Source organism: Dipodomys ordii, unplaced genomic scaffold (genome assembly GCF_000151885.1).
Source record: "Dipodomys ordii isolate 6190 unplaced genomic scaffold, Dord_2.0 Scaffold91, whole genome shotgun sequence".
In the NCBI taxonomy this organism is placed as follows: Eukaryota; Metazoa; Chordata; class Mammalia; order Rodentia; family Heteromyidae; genus Dipodomys; species Dipodomys ordii.
This window is the reverse complement of record NW_012267307.1, coordinates 1,337,785-1,356,518: the sequence shown is the minus strand read 5'-3', so window position 1 is coordinate 1,356,518 and position 18,734 is coordinate 1,337,785. Positions and strand designations below refer to the sequence as shown.

General features: G+C 37.6%; 1 protein-coding gene across 1 annotated transcript in view; it reads right to left on the bottom strand.

Moving 5' to 3' along the window:
- Positions 1–17,835, bottom strand: part of Znf407 (zinc finger protein 407) — a 355,534-nt gene extending 337,699 nt beyond the window's left edge. The window contains exons 1-2 of the mRNA XM_013026144.1: positions 13,108–17,835; positions 7,320–7,434 (exon numbers count right to left, since the gene is read on the bottom strand). Coding sequence (XP_012881598.1) covers positions 7,320–7,434; positions 13,108–17,782 — 4,790 coding nt within the window. The 5' untranslated portion in view covers positions 17,783–17,835. The remainder of the gene's footprint in view (positions 1–7,319; positions 7,435–13,107) is intronic.
- Positions 17,836–18,734: the final 899 nt, after the last annotated feature.

The following is an 18,734-nucleotide window of genomic DNA, read 5'->3' as shown; positions in this document are numbered from 1 at the left end:
AGTAACAGAACACGGACACGTGTCTACGCCCACAAGATGTCTTTGTGAAAGCACACCAACCTCTACCTAGCAGTCACATACACACTGAAAGAACTGTGTTTGCAGTGCTCTTACTCACAAGCCATGCTATTCCAATCCTTTCTGCTTTTACTCACACATTCTTGGTTCTTCTTTAAAAATACCCAATTCAGACTTGGGAACGCTCTCCTTAACCTTTTAACCCCAACTCCAGCAGACAGTGAGTCCACGGAGAACAGGGCTCTACTTTTCAGTGGCTCCCTGCCATAAACGGCTGCGCCTCAGCTCTCTCTCCCTGGGCAGCTGGTGGCCACGCTGTCACAGGCTGCCAGTGCCACAAGAATCTGACAAACACACAAGAGTGAAGAAATTACAAATCCATGGAAAGATTTCCCCCCTCCCTACAATTTCTATTCTGCCTCTTATCAAGCTGTTGGACATTTAAAAGCAAAAACCTCTACAAAGTGAAGAACTTTAAGATGAATAGGAAGAGTAAAGTAGAGCAGGTTAACAAGAAAAAAAATGAAATCACAGAACAAGTGAAGGAAGCCAGACAGAGGATACCTTCCTGTGTGTGACTGTGAGGATTAGACAGAGGACACCTTCCTGTGTGTGACTGTGAGGATTAGACAGAGGATACCTTCCCGTGTGTGACTGTGAGGGTTAGACAGAGGACACCTTCCCGTGTGTGACTGTGAGGGTTAGACAGAGGATCCCTTCCTGTGTGTGACTGTGAGGGTTAGACAGAGGATCCCTTCCCGTGTGTGACTGTGAGGATTAGACAGAGGATACCTTCCCGTGTGTGACTGTGAGGATTAGACAGAGGACACCTTCCCGTGTGTGACTGTGAGGGTTAGACAGAGGACACCTTCCCATGTGTGACTGTGAGGGTTAGACAGAGGATACCTTCCTGTGTGTGACTGTGAGGGTTAGACAGAGGACACCTTCCTGTGTGTGACTGTGAGGATTAGACAGAGGATACCTTCCTGTGTGTGACTGTGAGGGTTAGACAGGCTGCAGAGCCCTGAGAGCCCAGGAGAGCGAATCACCACAGTCATTTTAATGGGAAGAAACAGTAACCTGAGACTAGGATAGGATGTTTCACAAAAAGGACAGATGCCAATATCTTTAACGACAACACAAAGGGACTATTTAGGCCAGCGTTGGACACCTTGTCATAGTGACATGACCCACGCATCTCTGGAACTGTGTACCCATCTAAGGATCTAGCCTCTGGGTTATTTCTATTTTGCTGTTGGTTGATTATACTTACTGGCCTTCAAATAAATTGCAACTTCACTCTACCAGGACCAAAAAAGAAAAGAAAAGAAAAGAAAAGACAGAAAAACAGAGTACGGTAATGAAAAGAACTCCTTTCACTGTGAAGAGAAACCAGAAAAGCTTCCTCCTGTCTCCACATCACCATGCTAACAGGTCCCCACCTCTCCTGGACCGTCAAGGCTCACTGGAAAATACGCTGGAGTCTCACCTGACTGAGAAGATCATTTGCTATTTGAGTATTATAACCAAGATACTGCTTAAGTTTTCAAATTGAGATGATTTGTACAAGTATTTCAAATGTTCACAAATTAAAATGTATTCCAGGACAGTGATTACTGTTAATGTTGCAGTAGGTGACAGGAAAAGACAGTAATCATTACATGGCATTTCAAAACTTTCAAAATGGAACAGAAATGTATTATTAAACTAAAATCAACAGAATATTATGTGACTAAAATATGTAACACAACTTTTAAAATGAGTACTTTAATGTCAATTTAGAGTTTTTTAAAACTGAGAGGCAGCACCTTATACTATCACTAGCATAATTCATGCCACACTATAGTACAAATCTTTTTCTATCTCCATCTCCTTAACCAAAACAATCAGCTGAACCAAATACTTATTTTATTCGGATACATCTGTAGCTAGGATGGGGATGATTAATTGTTCAGCTAAAAGTGCAATTCCATGGTGCTTTTAACGATTTAGGTATACACAGTGTTAGTTCTCAGAGCAGACTAAAAATAGTGATTTTAATTTATTCCTGCTGCCTACAATTACCCACAACCATGTATTTTTAAATATTTCCAGCCTATAAAAATTACTAATTTTTGCCACTTGTGTTTATCTGCATTTAGACTTTGATTTGGATAAATTAAGCTCTCAAGTGTTCCTTGCTTTATGAAACTCTGCGTGTTGTACACTTCAACACAAATAAATGACTTGTACCATTAGAGGTTTAAATAATGTAATGTATTTCATGCTCAGCCTGAAGCTGGATTCCAATGAAGTTGCTAATGCACGTAATGATTAAGTGTAACTCAAATACTAACTGTGTTGTTGAAAACATGACAGGCAATAATTTGGTCTATTATATTCTGCCATTTAATTGCCTAGTACAGACATTCTCTGACACGTTATGAAGCAATGATTTACAATTATTCAAGCTGCAAAGGTCAGAAAGTGACATTATAATCATCTACATAGAGATCCCTCTTAATGCACAAAAACTAGGTGATGCCACACACACGCACACACGCATATACACACACACATACACAAAGAGTTGTACTGCATTAGTAACTTTCTATTTAATGTTTCTTAAACAAACTAGGAATAAACAGTTCCTAAGCACACAAATGCATGATTTTAAAATGTCTGGAATCTTCTCATAAACCCAGAGGTACAGAAAATGCCCTTATTTTCTACTGATTAGGTAAATCCTACTCTTAACTATTCTAACTCTATACATACAAATCAAGACTAGTCACAGAGAAATTCATCAGTAAAAATATAATCCCTAAATCTCATATACTGGGATCTGTGCTTCTGAATAATGGTGTACTTAACTTCTGTATCATTTCTTATGGAAATCACATGCCGATTATAAATTCTGTCACTCTTTCAAGCTACCCAGTGCTGAAACACTAAAACTCAGGTTGATCTTTACCTCTCACTTCTACTGAAAAGATGATACAGTCATCACATTTTTAGGTACTTATTTTTTTGTTTTATGCAGATATGTTCAATCTATCGAGTAGGTGCAGTAAATTACCCATACATTAAAAACAGTGAAGACAGAAGAGAGATAACAGGTGTTTTTTTTAAGTGAAAATTACTAGCAAGTATGAAAAATACAATGAATAAAGATATGAGAGTTGGTGAGTAGGAGAATCTGAAAGTTTTAAAAGAAGGCATATTTCAGGGGAAAAAAGAGAGAAGGGAGCTACCAAGAAGTAGGTAAGTTGCATTTACTATATACTAGAGAAAAAGACAATGACAAATTAAGCTAAGTCAGTAACTTAAAACCCAAATGAAAAATCAAAAGGAAGAATAGTAGTGATCCATCATTACTAGCTGCCTAACTTAAGTACATCAGGAAAAGCACTTTCAATCTTATCTCCTATCTGTAAACATGGATAACAAACATAAGCCAAACAATTGCACAATACTATCAATACCAACATATGATGTGACTATTAATCAAGGAATTTGAAGAGGACTGTTTAAATACTATCATTGGGATAGTGATGTACACGATAATATAAACACAGAATTGAAACAAATTTAAAAGAATTATAAACCACAGTGTATAGAATAACTAGAATAACTTCATATTATTGAGATTTTTTTAAGTTCTTGACTTAAAATGAAAGTAGAGGTCATAAATTTAATAAAAATATATTTTATATACCTTGAAATACAAAGGCATTAAATAAAATTATTAATTTTTGCCTAAGAAAATATTCCATTATTTATCGTTTGGCAGATTTCCACATTAACTAACTACCAAGTACCTATACATAAACATCACTATATTCTAAAAAAGTCCTCTCTTGATCATATTTGGAACCAAGAAAAGATTATTGAGAAACCTGAGTGGAATTGTACGATCTTGAGTTCAAGTCCCAGTTAATACACACATGCACACACACACACTCACACACTTTTACTACCCAAAAGAAGCTGCTCCTCCCAAAATCTAAAATTAAAGGTCTCAAATGCTATCAAGTAAAATAAGATACAAAGCAACATGTTTGAAATCTTTACCATAACATGAGAAAAATAAACCTTGCTGAAATAGAACTTTAATCCTAAATTCTGAATGCTCAACAATAGGACTTAACTTGGGCTGGGAAGGTGGCTTACTGGTAGAGTGCTTGCCTTGCATGCATGAAGCCCTGGGTTGGATTTCTCAGCACCACATAAACAGAAAAGGCTGGAAGTGACGCTTTGACTCAAGCAATAGAGTGCTTGCCTTGAGCTGAAGAGCTCAGAGACAGCGCCCAGGCCCAGAGTTCAAGCCCCACATCCAATTTAAAAAATAAAAAATTGGACTTTAGCATGTGCTATCAAACAAACATCAATCCATGAGACACTATAGCTAAGATTTCCAATTGGAGATGATGAGGAACCAGCTTATTAATCATCTTGGCAATTCCAAGAAATTAAACAAAAGTCCAGACAAGTTACCTAACAAGTTTAAAGAAGTTTTTGATATGGGAGTTGCTACCATACAACTCTTAAAATTAAGCTTTAGTGAAAGACAAAAATAGTCGATGAGCATCTACCATCCTTCTTACATAAAGACAAAGATGTGAAACAGTGACAAATAACCAGAACATATAACACTCCAAGCTTCATTCAACAAAAATAGTCGATGAGCATCTACCATCCTTCTTACATAAAGACAAAGATGTGAAACAGTGACAAATAACCAGAACATATAACACACCAAGCTTCATTCAACAAAATATATAACTTGTCATTCTCATCTCAATTTCCCTATTAAATGTTGGTTCTTTTCTTCAAGAAAACCAAGAGGTTACTATGAAAAAGAGTACAATATTGTAAAAATTCCCTTATAAAATGAGTCTTACTTGATACTTTTACATATTATTCAATTAGAACTATTTGAGAAATAGCACTTGTAACTCAATAAGAAAATTCTAGACCACTAAGGCTATGATTAACTCTAGAAGAAAAGAAAACATACATCAGAACCTTGTTTGTGACAAAATTATACTTAATGTTCCTGAAAGAACACCTCTCCTTTTAAAACATGATTTTAGAAAAAATAAAATTTATTGTAATTAAAGCTAATGAAGAAATGCAGCATGAGCGGCTTATGTTCAGGAACTAATAGGTCCACTGAGCATGTATGCGATTATGCAGCCATCAATGACAATGAATTGACATTGTCAGTAATGTCAATGTACCCAATGTTCTCTTGTCTTACTACTCTAAAAACCAATCTCTGCACTTCTCCTCACTTTTAATTTTTTAAGGTACACACTAATCTAACCTTGTGAAACAAAGAGCAACCTAAGATATGTTTTGTTTAATATCACAGTACCTAATTTGTGTCTGTTTTCTTTTAACAGAAACCAAGAGGTATTTTTCAGTTTACTGCCACTCCTCAGAACTTCATTGAAAAAACATCTACCCTGTTAAAATGATTGTCACATAATTTGAGAATTAAATTGCATTTCTCTTTCAAAATTAAATTATCATTTCACAGTCACATGAAATTTAATGTCTGCTATAATTCTAAAAGATATAATCCTGGAATCCATGTTTGTTCTACACACACATGGGCGCACGCACGTGCGCACGCACAGACACAGACACACACACACACACAGACACACACACACACACACACACACACACACACTAACACCCAAAATTTCCTATGGTACCAACAGAAAACTATAATAAAGGCATATTTATTTATAATCCTGTATCTTGGTAATCAACTATATAAACTACCAGTGCAACATTTCAGTCGTATTTAGCAAGCAATTAGCTAAGCAAAGAGTGCATTGTTCAAATTATACAATTAAAGCTAATTAACTATGAATTGTTTCTGATACAATATATGTCAGAAACTATTCTCTGAAAAAGTTTCTTTTTTCCCTAACAGTATATACAAAAAATCATTTACTAATTTCTCAAAAAAATGGGAAAGAAATTGTTTATTGCTACCTCGCAGCCAATGTTCATTGGAGAAGGGTCATCTTCCCTCCCATAACTCATCAAATAAAAACAATGAATGAGATAGGTTTTAAAACTTCAAGACCTATAGCAATTAAAATTAGCCATTTGACGCCTGACCCTGCAACTAAAATCAGGAGTAACAAAACTCATTTGCTCACTGCTCTTCAGGGGGCTTCCGAGCAGAGGTTCATCTTCATTTACCTTAGCTGCAAGTCACTGCAAGCCAATTCTACCAATGAGTAAATTCCAGAACCGGGTTAATAAAACTGCTTGCAAAGTTATTCATCTGCACAACTATCTTAAAGGACAAAAAAAGAAAACTGTAGCCTCGGATGAAATATACTGTCAAACAAAAAGCAGAACCCATATATTATATAAAGAATGGTTACATGGTACTTATCTTCTACTCAAAAAATAATAGTAACATCTGTGCATTGCATGATTGGATTGAACCTGTGGTATCTTGTGAATTAGCAGAGGAATTGCAGGTTTCTTAAGTTTCACATAAAGTGTTTTTATATGATGTACTTATTAATTTCTCTAGCATAATAACATTAAAATATATTTTAATCAAAAGTAGGGTATTAAAATCCACCTCTGAATGTCCTATGATACACCATATATGTCATAGCATTTTAAAACCTTTTAAACATTTCTGCTAAATTAATTAGTTTTACATTAAAGCACTTCAGAGCTTTCTATTAACTATAACACATTCGAATGACAATTAAACATTGTGAATGATTCTGCAAAGAACCATTAACTCAAAAGGAAATAGTTTTAAAATAATGTTACAAAAAATACATTATATACTGTTTTTATCACATCATCTTTCAAATAATCAGTAACCAGCCATCCAAAATTAAATCCTTTGGTTATGCCTTATGGACTATGTCCAATGGACCCAAAGAGTAATTAATTTTATTAAATTAAAGCAGCATACCAAAAATAAAAATACATATATACTCCTAAAGCCATATTATATATTTTTATGTCTTTAAATGGAATTTATAGTTCTCCCTGGCAATGTGAATGCACATCCTATAATTTAGTCAATTTACAGATTACAGGTTCAAATTGACCTTGTAGCCCATAAAATTGCTCATCTTCAGAACAGGTTCAGAAGTGGGAGAAGAATGTCATAACTGTATTTAAGGAATTTACCATAACAAAGGAAAGGAGGCTACGCATGCATAATTTTAGCCACTCTTACTCATATCAGTTTTGCATTCTGCGACAATGGATACCCTGTACATGCCTCCTGGTTTGCGCGATGGAGACAGCATCGACTTACTCACCCACAGACGTGACACTTGTACTCCCTCATCCCAAGGTGCCTTTTGACATGGTTTCTGGCATCCCCAAGCTGAGCTGTCGCAAAATGGCAAATCTTGCACTTAAATGGTTTGGACCCTGAGTAAATTTAACATAAAATAAGATTTGGTTTAAATCACACATTGCTGTTAGGTTTGTTGTTTTTTTTTTTTAAAAAAAAAAGAGCTAAATCTTAAATCATACCTTTGATCTAATTGAGAATTTGTCCCCAAAATTGGACGCTTACACTCATTTGTATCTATCTTGAATATTATTCTATCTAGAAGGCTTTAATGTTTTAGTGAGGCTTCTCAACTGTCACACATTGTCAGTGTGACAAAAGTCACACTGTTGAGCAGCAGTAAGTATAGGAAATAAGCTAAATAATTTCAAATATTTTTCTTACAATTTCCAGAAATATCTGTTAAAGGCATTATGTAAAATGAGACATTGTAAAAATACAAACACAAAATACTGATATCTCTAAAGGTTTGTCACGGAGTAAGTACATTTCTCCATGGCCATCCAGTTTCCCATATTTTTCTAGATTTGAATTTAATCACATCAACAATAGTATTTGATTTTTTTCTGTCACTTTGATTTCAAATGACTCACTATATTAATATTTTATTAATATAAGAATATATGATGGATAAATTATTGAGCTTTTATGATCATTTTTATAACAAAAATCTATGATAATGCTACAAATCAAAAGCATTGACATTTTAGTTATTAGTGACGTTATGAATATTTCAACACAAAAGGTACAGTAAAAATAATAAAATGCTTTAATCACTGCATAAAGATTACACTCAAAACTGAGAAAATAAAATTATTTCAAACTTAGTAAAATTACTATCAGCAGTGGACAAGACGACTAACTGAAATATACTAATATTTAAGTATGTATACCCACATTGAGAAATAACACTCCTAAAATAGAAAATATGTATATACACTTTTCAAGTTTCTAATCATTACTTCAAATTAATAAACCAAAAACATAAAAATTACAGTTTAAAATCAGAACAATATGTTTCCACATTGTTTATATGTTTAATACTCATTTGATGAACTACCTTTTGCTGTTGGATAGAATATAAAATATGTAAACTTTAATAAATATGCAAATAGTCCAAATAAAAAATTGTAATGTCATATTTGATCAATAAACCTTTTGTAGTGTCTGTAAGGGACCTCCATGAATACTTTGTTAAAACTGAAGTACTCAGTAGAAAATTTTAGTGTTAAATTTCAATGTAATTCCCAAAAGCTGACAAAAAAAAAAGTGAAGCATTTAATTCTAATCTTCCAACAGAAATAAAAAAGTCAACAGTGCTAAGCACAGGCAGACAAGGTTGAATATTTCACAGTTCAGTGACAATGAAGCCAGATCTCTTAATACCTCCATTTCTATGGTTAGAAGTAGATATAAAATATAGTTAGCACCTGAATGGCTACACCTAGTCAGGTTTATATGTTTAAATGTCAAAAGCACGTTTAGATCGCAGCTTTCAGAAATCACATTCTATCAATCACTTCAGAAACGACAGTTTATTTAAATGATTCTTGTAAAACTAAGCCTGTAACTACTTTGAAACATTAATATGGAGAGACAGATTTTTATAAAGACTTTTTTGAAAAGAGTGAGAAAAAGCAATTTACCTATAAACTGAAATGCTTTAAAGAATAATTTAGGAATTATTAATGAGCAGTAATATCAGGATTCAAAAAAAAAAAAGACAAACTCCTCCACTGCAACGCCTATGTACAAGGAGGTAGTGGGGCACACGGTACACAGTACCTCCTGCTCTGAGCCGAGCTCTGCCCTTTCAACCTGTTGTGTGCAGCTCCTCACCAAGGAGCTTCTGCACTTCAGTGACCACAGCTACCATATGTGGACAACACCTAAATGAGTATTCTGTCCACTGCTCTGCCTAGAACACAAAAGCCTTGACTTTCCTTTACATCTTCCTTTCAGAGGAGCTGTGCCAACAACATCTCCTTTCTGTGCCCTAGGAGTTCAAATGCCAGCTGAAGAATGCTTCTCTATATAAGAAAAAGAAAACTTTTCTTTTCCTAACTGATAATGATGTTTCCATTTTTAAGCTTGCTATACATATTATAAAATGGATCTAAGTTCCTAAGACAAAAATCTTTGTAAAACCAGATAGTTCTAAGCTTACCTTTTTATTTGGTGCATCTTATTATTACAAACTTCCAATCTTATCATAATTAGCTCCATTATGTGGAATGGTGTTTTGTTTTTAGTTTGATCTGTGAGGTTATCTGAAGAGGAAAAAACTTATAAAAGATTCTCAACTTTGTCATGCCTGGTTATTTTATCAAAGAATTCCAAAGACTTGGAAATTCCAGTCTGCTCAGACCTACAGGGCATTCCCAGCTGCATTATTAAGTGCTATTCCTACGCCCATGTGATACTGGTATTCATTGCCAAGGACAAACAAAATCTTTAAGTATTAAAGAATGAAGTTAGGAAAATGAAAACAAAAATGTATATTGTGTAATGCTTCTCAGCTGTAGTTTAAATTCCACAATCTACCCCTAAACACTTGAATACTCCATCCACACACTTACTCATTTGTTCATCTATTCAACCATTTAACAAATTATTCTGAGTGCCAACCATGAGGGGGCCCATGGAGAGCAAGCAGGAGGCAGTAGAGCCCCTGTCCCCACAGTGTTCAGCATTCAAATTCACTCTTGTCATGATCTGTGGGTTCTCTGAACTCCCAAAAAGAGTTACAAACATCACCAGCCCTAGCAACACTTTCCAGGGAAGTCACACATCCTATGTAAACCCACATGTAAACACTTTCCAAATACACAAGTGCCCAGAGCACTGATTATCAACAGAATGCTCGAGACAATCTTGAGGCATAATGATGCCTTTCATATCATATGAAATAAAGACTTTAACAGCATTGTGAAGCAAACACCAGCTCCCTCAGCCAACAAATGTAAGAGAAGATGGCTGCTGTTTTGAATGCTTCACACCGGGGAATGCATGGGAAACTGAGATGCTCTCTCCTGAAGTCTTGATAACTAAACTCATTTATTTCTTAGAATGCTACCTTGCCCATGTTAAGGATGGAAAGTAAAGGTTATGACAAAACATAAAGCCAATAAAAACAGGGATTGGAAGAATAAGCCTTTTCCAGTCAACCATTAATAACAGCCCTACATTACTATTTCATGGACATAAGCAAAGTACCAGAAAAGCAATTCATTTAAAGCTGCTCAGAAAGGGGGAAAAACTTGAATTAACACCCCGTCCAACTTCCACCAAATGACTTGAAAATGGAAATGGTGGATTGGTCCTTTGTATTCGGGAACGTGTCTGCTGTGGTGCTTCAATGCACCATAAAAATGTACTTGCTGATAAGACCAACAGAAGATGCTTTTTAAAAAGTACGCTAACTTTTGCTGAATGCTACAATCAATGATGTAACTTATATAAGTAGGGTTACTTTGTCACATATTGATAGCTACCTCACTTTCACATCCACATTAACTTGATTTTAAATGCAATTAATACATATAGTCAAGGAAGACTAATGGACTACATTCTGCACTTAACCTGGTGGACATTTTCAAATGGCACAAGTGACCAGTGCAAGCCTATTTTGCATTGTAAACGACTAAATAAATCTTAATGGATTAAGAATGATCAGCTATCAACACACAAGGGAAATTAAGTGCTGAAATGCCCACATTGATTATTTTAAATTATTAGCCTTACTCTGTTCTTGAATTTGTATGCTTTTAGTGAGCTTTAACACATTTACAAGACTTATTGACTATAATTACAAGAGAATTCAAGTAATGGACACATCAATTAAAAGCAACATGTCTTGACCAGACAGTTGCATAAAGAATTCTAAAAAGAATTCCATTAGCATCTTGCTCTTCATTTTATTCGGTTTTATCTGCTTTAAGAGGGCATGTAAAGAAAATACATATTTCCAGTGCATTTGAACAAACCTGCTGCCTACAACTATGTCATACAGAAAAGTGAGCTGCAAGATGCTGACAGAGGTACTACAAACAAGCACACATTTAAACTTACTGCAAAAAACAGCTGTATGGCATTAGGAGTATAAGGTATACCTTTGCCTAGATTCATCATCTGCAGGTTGCCCTGTTACTTTCTCAGATAGAAAACTTTTATCTAGCTTTAATCACCTTACCTGATAACTATATATTTTTTGTCTTTCTCCTGGTAACCATGCACTAAGTTTCAAAAACTGCATGAATTTAAAGTATAGCTTTAATAATAAACCATTATTTAAAAGTACAGTAAAATAAACCTTACAGTTTTAATGAAAATATGTTCATTGAAATGTGAATTTATTATTCAAATCCACTCATAAATTCAACCACGGAGACAGAACTTGTCTAAGCAGAGCACAATGATTTAGAAAAGCTGTCTATTTAAAATAAAGAATGTATGGCAGGTTTATAGAAACATTGCAGTGAATTTTTACATAAATTTAGAACAGTAGCTTATGCAATTCTCACCAAAAAAATTTTTTTAAAAAAACTTCTCCCAAAATTAAACATTAACATAGATCACTAAATGTGACAGAGTCAGGAAATTAAATGAAGTACTAGCTCCATGAAAACCTATTCAAGTATACAGAACAGATGAACAAGTTGTCTCCTTGGAAGTAGAATATTGCTGCTTGTGGTTAAGACTTTTAGATATAAAAAGTGGGTCATCAATTTTTTGGGAGGGGAGGGAGGCAATCCTGGGGCTTGAATTCAGGGCCTGGGAGCTGTCCCTGAGCCTCTTTATGCTCAAAGCTAGTGTTCTACCACTTGAGCCACAGCGCCACTTCCAGCTTTTTCTGAGTGGTTTATTGCACATAACAGTCTCACAGAATTTTCTGGCCAGGAACAGTGATTCTCAGATCTCAGCCTCCTGAGTAGCTAGGATTACAGGCATGAGCCAGGAGTGACCGGCTGATTACTTTTTTTTTTTTTTTTTTTTGGTCAGTCGTGGGGCTTGAAGTGTGGGCCTGGGCGCTGTCCCTCAGCTCTTCAGCTCAAGGCAAGCACTCTACTACTTGAGCCACAGCACCATTTCCAGTTTTCTGGTGGTTTATTGGAGATAAGAGTCTCACGGACTTTCCTGCCTGGGCTGGCTTTGAACCACAGTCCTCACATCTCAGCCTCCTGACTAGCTAGGATTACATGCCTGAGCCACCAGCACCCAGCCAGTAATGAATATTCTTAAGACCTTAAATTTGTGAGAAAAATATTTACAAAAAACCTAGTCACTTAGTCTGTCCTCTAAAATACAAAATATCATTTTAAATATATGTACATATATACGTATACATATTATATATGTATATATTATATAATATGTGCATACATGTTATATACATATATATGCACATACATATGTGTGTTACATATATGCTCACACAAATACGCAGACTTCAGAAAACTAAGTAATAAGGATACAGAACAATTGGAAAGGTATAAAAGACCAGACTTCAACTAAGACCTCTATCCAAGGTCCAAGCTTTTTGACAAAAATAAAAGAAACTTGTCCACTAGCCTGCCCCTGGAATTGCTATGTGAAGTGTCGACAGTGCCTTATTACAGATGTCCAGAGTACCACACAGCAGTGAAATGTTAATGAGGTAGAGTTCCATATTTGGATGGGAATAAATGTCTGAACCTTCTCATTTCTTGGCATTCTAAAGGCAAATGTGAGCTGGTGCAGGGTTTACCTACCTGTATGCGTGCGAATGTGCGCCAAAAAGGCCATGGAATTGCTGCTCCGGCACATCTTCCCACAGTACTTGCAAACACTGCCCTGGTTCTCCTCTCTCTCGCGGTTGATTTGCTCAGTGTCTTCCACTATATATTTATTCACCTCTCGAAGCAATTCCTCATGCTGTCCTTTAATATGTAGAAATAAATTCTGTTCAGAATCAAAGGGCTCTGTGCACTTGACACATTTAAAGGTGGCCCCTCCCTCTGGAAGCTCTTCTACACTGGCCTGCTCATTTCTCATATGACCAGCACTAGCCAAATGCTGATGGAGGTTGCTTTCTGTATAAAATGATTTTCCACACAGTAAACAGTGAAAGTGTTTCTCTTTTGTGGGATGCTTCATGGCTATATGAACGTTCAGTCCACTCAGTCCATCTGCTAGGAAGCCACAATCATCGCAACGGATGCGTGGGGACTCGCCGTAGGAACTGCCTTCAACTTTCTTCTTTTTCAAGCCTGGAGCACAGTCTTTCAAGGACAACTCAGTAACCCTCACTCCTGTCCCCACCAGACACTCTTCTGACTGGTCTATCAGTTCAGCGTCTTCTGGGTTCTTTATTCTAATTATGGAGGAGTCAAATCGGCCAAAACTATACATGGCCTGGCCTTTATCATCAATACTGATTATAGTTTCATAAACATCACTACTCACAACTGTGCTTTCAGATGCTGGGCCATCCTCTTCCAAAATAATTTCAGTTTCTTGTTGTGAATTCATCAGAATTTCCTTATTTGGCAGAATGGGATTCTCTTGGAGATCTTTCAAAGCCTCTGAATTCTGTGCACATCCAACTTTGTTCTGACCACCACTATTCAGGTCTGGCTTCTCTCTGTTTATCCCCACCACCAAAGGGGAAGTACTTTCAGATGGATGCTTTCCACACAGGGCTCCAGGACACGCGTTTCTGTCACATTTTGCTCCACCATCTCCTACATTACCTCCACTGTTCTCACAGTAAGTATGTGGCTTGTCAATGCTCTCCAAAATACCACGGTTTAGCTTTGCTGTCTCACAATTCAGAGCACAGCTACCTGGATTTTCATTCTGAAGTCTGTTTGAGGAGCCATAACTAGAGGAAATATTAACAGACACCATTTCCTCAGGTTTCATAACTTGATCCTTGGCAGGGGGCTGTTGGAACGTCTCACTAAAAGAATGGGCTTCACTGAAATTAGATTCTTCCTCAATTTCTACAGCATCAGGAGCACACAGAACTTTAGAAATATCTAAATTAGTATTTTCATCCAAAATAGAACAGTCTGAAGCATTTCTGGGTTTGAGAGTATCAGGTGGTTGGTCAGGAATTATTTCAAAGTCCTTGGGATTTTGTGGATGCTCCTCTCCAGGTATAATAGTGTTTTTAGACATTTCTGCAGAACCTGCTTCTTCTCCATTAGAAGAGTTGAGGTAGGACTGCCTTTTCATTTTATGCTTCTCTGTTGCTGCATGCCTAGTCATCTCTCGGCGAGTCACAGCATAGTAATCACAGGCCATGCAATAAAACTCAAACTCCTTCGTATGTTTCCGTTTCACATGCAGCTCAAGAGATGCAGGCGAGTGTGCACTGAACTCACAATGTAGACATTTGTTATCACTTGTACCTGTAGCATCTCTCTGGGCACATATATCCCCCTGCTGAAGAACAATCTCTGGCTGTAGAGATACCTGTTCCTTTTTACCAGTGACAGCACTTTGAACTTCTCCATCTAGAGCCTGAAGTACATTTTCAACTTCTACTTCAGTTGGATTTCCGTGACCTACCACAGGCTTTTCTAAAACAAAGGTATCAGACTCAGGTGACTTGTTAGATGGTTCATCAGACATAGTCACAGCTGAGTGAGTATTCTTTACACAGGCCTCAATATGACCACCTTCAGGGACAACAATTATATCTGAACTTTGTTTCCCATTTGCTTCTATTTCTACCCGTCCTTTATGTTTCTTGGTAGCACAGTGCCGCTCCATGTCTCCCTTAGTTACAGTATAATATTTACAAACTTTGCATAAATAACTGTATTGGTGACTGTGTTTACGTCTAATGTGAACAGTCAAATTTGTAATACTAGAGGCCAAAAGTCCACAGTGTGAACATGTTCGTGATGTGCTGCCTTTGGGTCTTCCTCTCTTTGGAGTAGTGGGCAAAGCTAATGCATCATCTCTGGTGAAGACACCAGGCTGAGATGCCTCCTTCGGCATTAGTGTGCTCTTCTCAAGGCAGGATTGCTCCTGTAACTGCACACCTACGTGGCCTTCAGTCTTTCCATTTCCAGAAATATTAAAATCTTCTTTTTTCTCATTTGCGCCTATACATACCCTTTCAATACACTCTTCAAAACTTAAGCCAATATTATTTTTCTTAGCATTTTCAAGATGTTTACTTCTTTTAATATGTTTCTCCATTCCTTCTTTGCTCAATGAATAAAGATTGCAGGCTTTACAAAGGAAGTGATAGTCTTGGCCGTGCCGAAGCTTTATATGTCTTGTGAGAACAGTAGAAGATCTTGTTTTATAAAAACACTTCTTACACTGAAACTGAGGCTTACTTGAATGCCTCAGTTCACTTCCAGGGCTTACCCTGGATTTCATAGGCTCTTCCTGAGCTGTTCTCCCTGATTCATTCGGAGACTCTTTTGTGTTTTCTGATTCTAAACTACGCAAAGGTAAGGTCTGTAAAGCACAGTCATTGGCCAAGGATGGAGAAGTCTTCGCTTGAACCAATAAACTGACATGCTTTGTGGCTGCCTTGTGTTCTTCCACATCTTTCTCAGACAAGAACAGATTACAAGCAGTGCAAAGAAAATCCATATCATGTTTTTCCTTCATGTGGTCTTTAAGGTTTCTTTTGCTCGAGGAAAGAAAGGAACAACACTGACAAGTGAGGACAGAAGCAGTTTGCTGGTGCTGAGTTTTGTGCGCATGCTCTTCTGGGTCCCCCCGTGACGTATTGGATAAGTCACAAGCTTGGCGATAGTTTTTCACCTCTTCTGCATGGCATCTGTTCACATGGCTTTCCAAATCGCTCATATTTATGGCGATCTGGCCACAAATAGTACAAGTACATGACTTCTGGTGGTCAGAAGCTGGCTTCTCTGTTGGGGAGTCTAGAGGCACGGAACCCAGAGGACAGGAACTTGCCTCGTCCTGTGTTGTGTCCAGGGGTGCTGAGGAAGTCACACACAGACTCCGGACCCTGGTGCTCATTTCTGCAGGCTTCAGCCCTGGTTCTGTGTCACTTGTTTTGATCTGTGTTCTAAAGTGTTTCATGTACGTTCTCTGTGTTTCACTCGCGCCTCTTTTATTAATTCCTAAGAGATTAAACCTTTTCTTTGCCTGGCCCTTCAAGGCAAAAGTGCCACTTCTTCGGCGAAATCCATTACCCAACATGACAACACTGCGCTCAGGTCTTAGCCTTGAGGTGGTACTGATGCCATGTGCTGCCCGCAGGGTATTTGGGGTAGATTCTGATTTGCCCAAGGGACCCTCTGGAGTTACTCCTACCTGTTTGCTCTCATTTTCAGGATTTTGAGCTATAGTGAGGGATAGAACATTTTCAACAACCTCTGCTTTTTCTAATGACGTATTTCTGGATGGCTCCATTTCAACAAGGAGCTCACTGTCACCACCACCTTGTTGAGAAATGTTCACTCCACAATCTGTAAATGTGCTCCCACTATTTTGTAATCCTTTTGAATCCACATTCTTTGCTTCTGGTTTAGAAGCCCTTGGTCTTGCTCGAGCATTCTTTGTTACCACGGCACAAGTTCTCTTAGGAAAAGGCTGCTTTGTTAAGATCTGTACAAAGCCTCCACGAGCAGCAAGATTCTGGCGCCGAAGATGTGTTTTGCTGAGATAGTGTGCATTCAACAAGTTTTCTTCACCACATTGAAAGCCGCAAAGGTCACATGAGAAGACGTTGTGGACTACATGCGTGCTCAGGTGTGCCTGGCACGCTGGACTGCTCTCTGCTTTGTGGCCACAGCGGCAGCAGGCATGCTCCTTAGCCTGCTGCTTCGGGCACTCGGCATGCTTCTCCAAATCAGAGCAAGATGGAAACAAATGGCCACATTCACTGCACTTGAGGACTGCGTCTATGTTTCTAAAGGTACAGCTGACACTCATGTCCTTTGGAGGGAAAGAGGACTCTCTTTGTGAGTCAAGGGAAACCACTTCCTGAGCAGGCCTTCTTTCCGTGTCCCTTTTCAGAGACGGGGCATTAATGGTGCTAAGATCAGGAGAGGAGATAGAGGCAGGTGGAAGAGCAGTGCCCCCCTCTGGCCAGTCCTTCAGGAAGGGCGCCTTTCCCATCTCATCTGATGGGATGTCTGCTTCTGTGGTGGAGCTCACAGGAGTGCTGAGTCCGTCGGTGTCCTGCCGGCCAGACTTCAGGCACTGTGTCTCCTCCACCCTCATCCGTTTAGAAGCATGTTCGTTTCTGCCTTCCTGCACGACACCGCCAAAGTCAGATGAGTCGGGAAAACCTCTTTTGCTTGTGATATTCTCAGAGGAGATGGTTGTCACCTCAGCTCCAGGCCCACAACTGCCTCCACAGGACAAAAGGCTTCGCAACTCCCCTGCCACCTTCTTTCGATTCGCATCCTCATCATTCTCAGGTTTAACCTCAGAATCCATCATTGGTAAAGTTCTGGTAACGTTTCTTGTGTCAAAAATGGCTTACTTAGCTCTCATACCTGTAAAATAAATAGTATGACATTAAGTCTTTCGACATAAGACCAGAATTTGTCTAAAACTAGTTGAAAACTGTATCATAAAATTAGCAAAATCTTCTTTATATCTGAAAGAATATGCTCATACACATAAAGTTCTTTTTGAAAAGTGTACAATTTGTGTCAACACCACACTATATCATTGTTGACTCCAGAAGCAAAACTATATTTTAGAGAAAAGGCAAAACATCTTTAAAAAAAAAATCATGTTTCAAGTCTCTGCACTAGTAGACTTCAGCTGACCACATTTTTGTTTCAAGGAGTAAAAAGTTCTTTCAAATTACATTTCTGTGAATGCCCACTCTATACAACAAATGAAAACAAAACTAATGTAATACAAATGCAAATTAAAAGGGAAAAAAACAAATCACAAATGCTGAGCATGTAGAGAAACAAAACCCTCACACACTGCCGCTGGGACGGGCACTAGTGGATCCAAGTTAGCTACCATATAGCTACCACAGGACCCAGCACTTTGAGGAATATATCCCCACACAACTGACACAAAAATGTTTATAGTAGTCTCATTCACAATAGCCAAATGGTGGAAACAACCCAAATGTCTGTTCCAGATGAATTATGACATACAATGTGCTATCTCCATATAATGGAATATTATTCAGCCATAAAAAGAACAGTACTCACAATATGTCATGTCATGGACAGTCCTTTAAAACTCTTTGCTAAGTAAAAGAGCACATATTATAAAAGCATTTCATGTGAGATGTCTAGAATAGACAGACATCTATAGTGACAGAAAAATCAGTGGTTCCTTAGGTGGTAGTAGCTAAGGGGCGAGGGGCAGAGGGTTTCTTTCTATATCTATATATATATATAGATATATATAGATATCTTTTGGG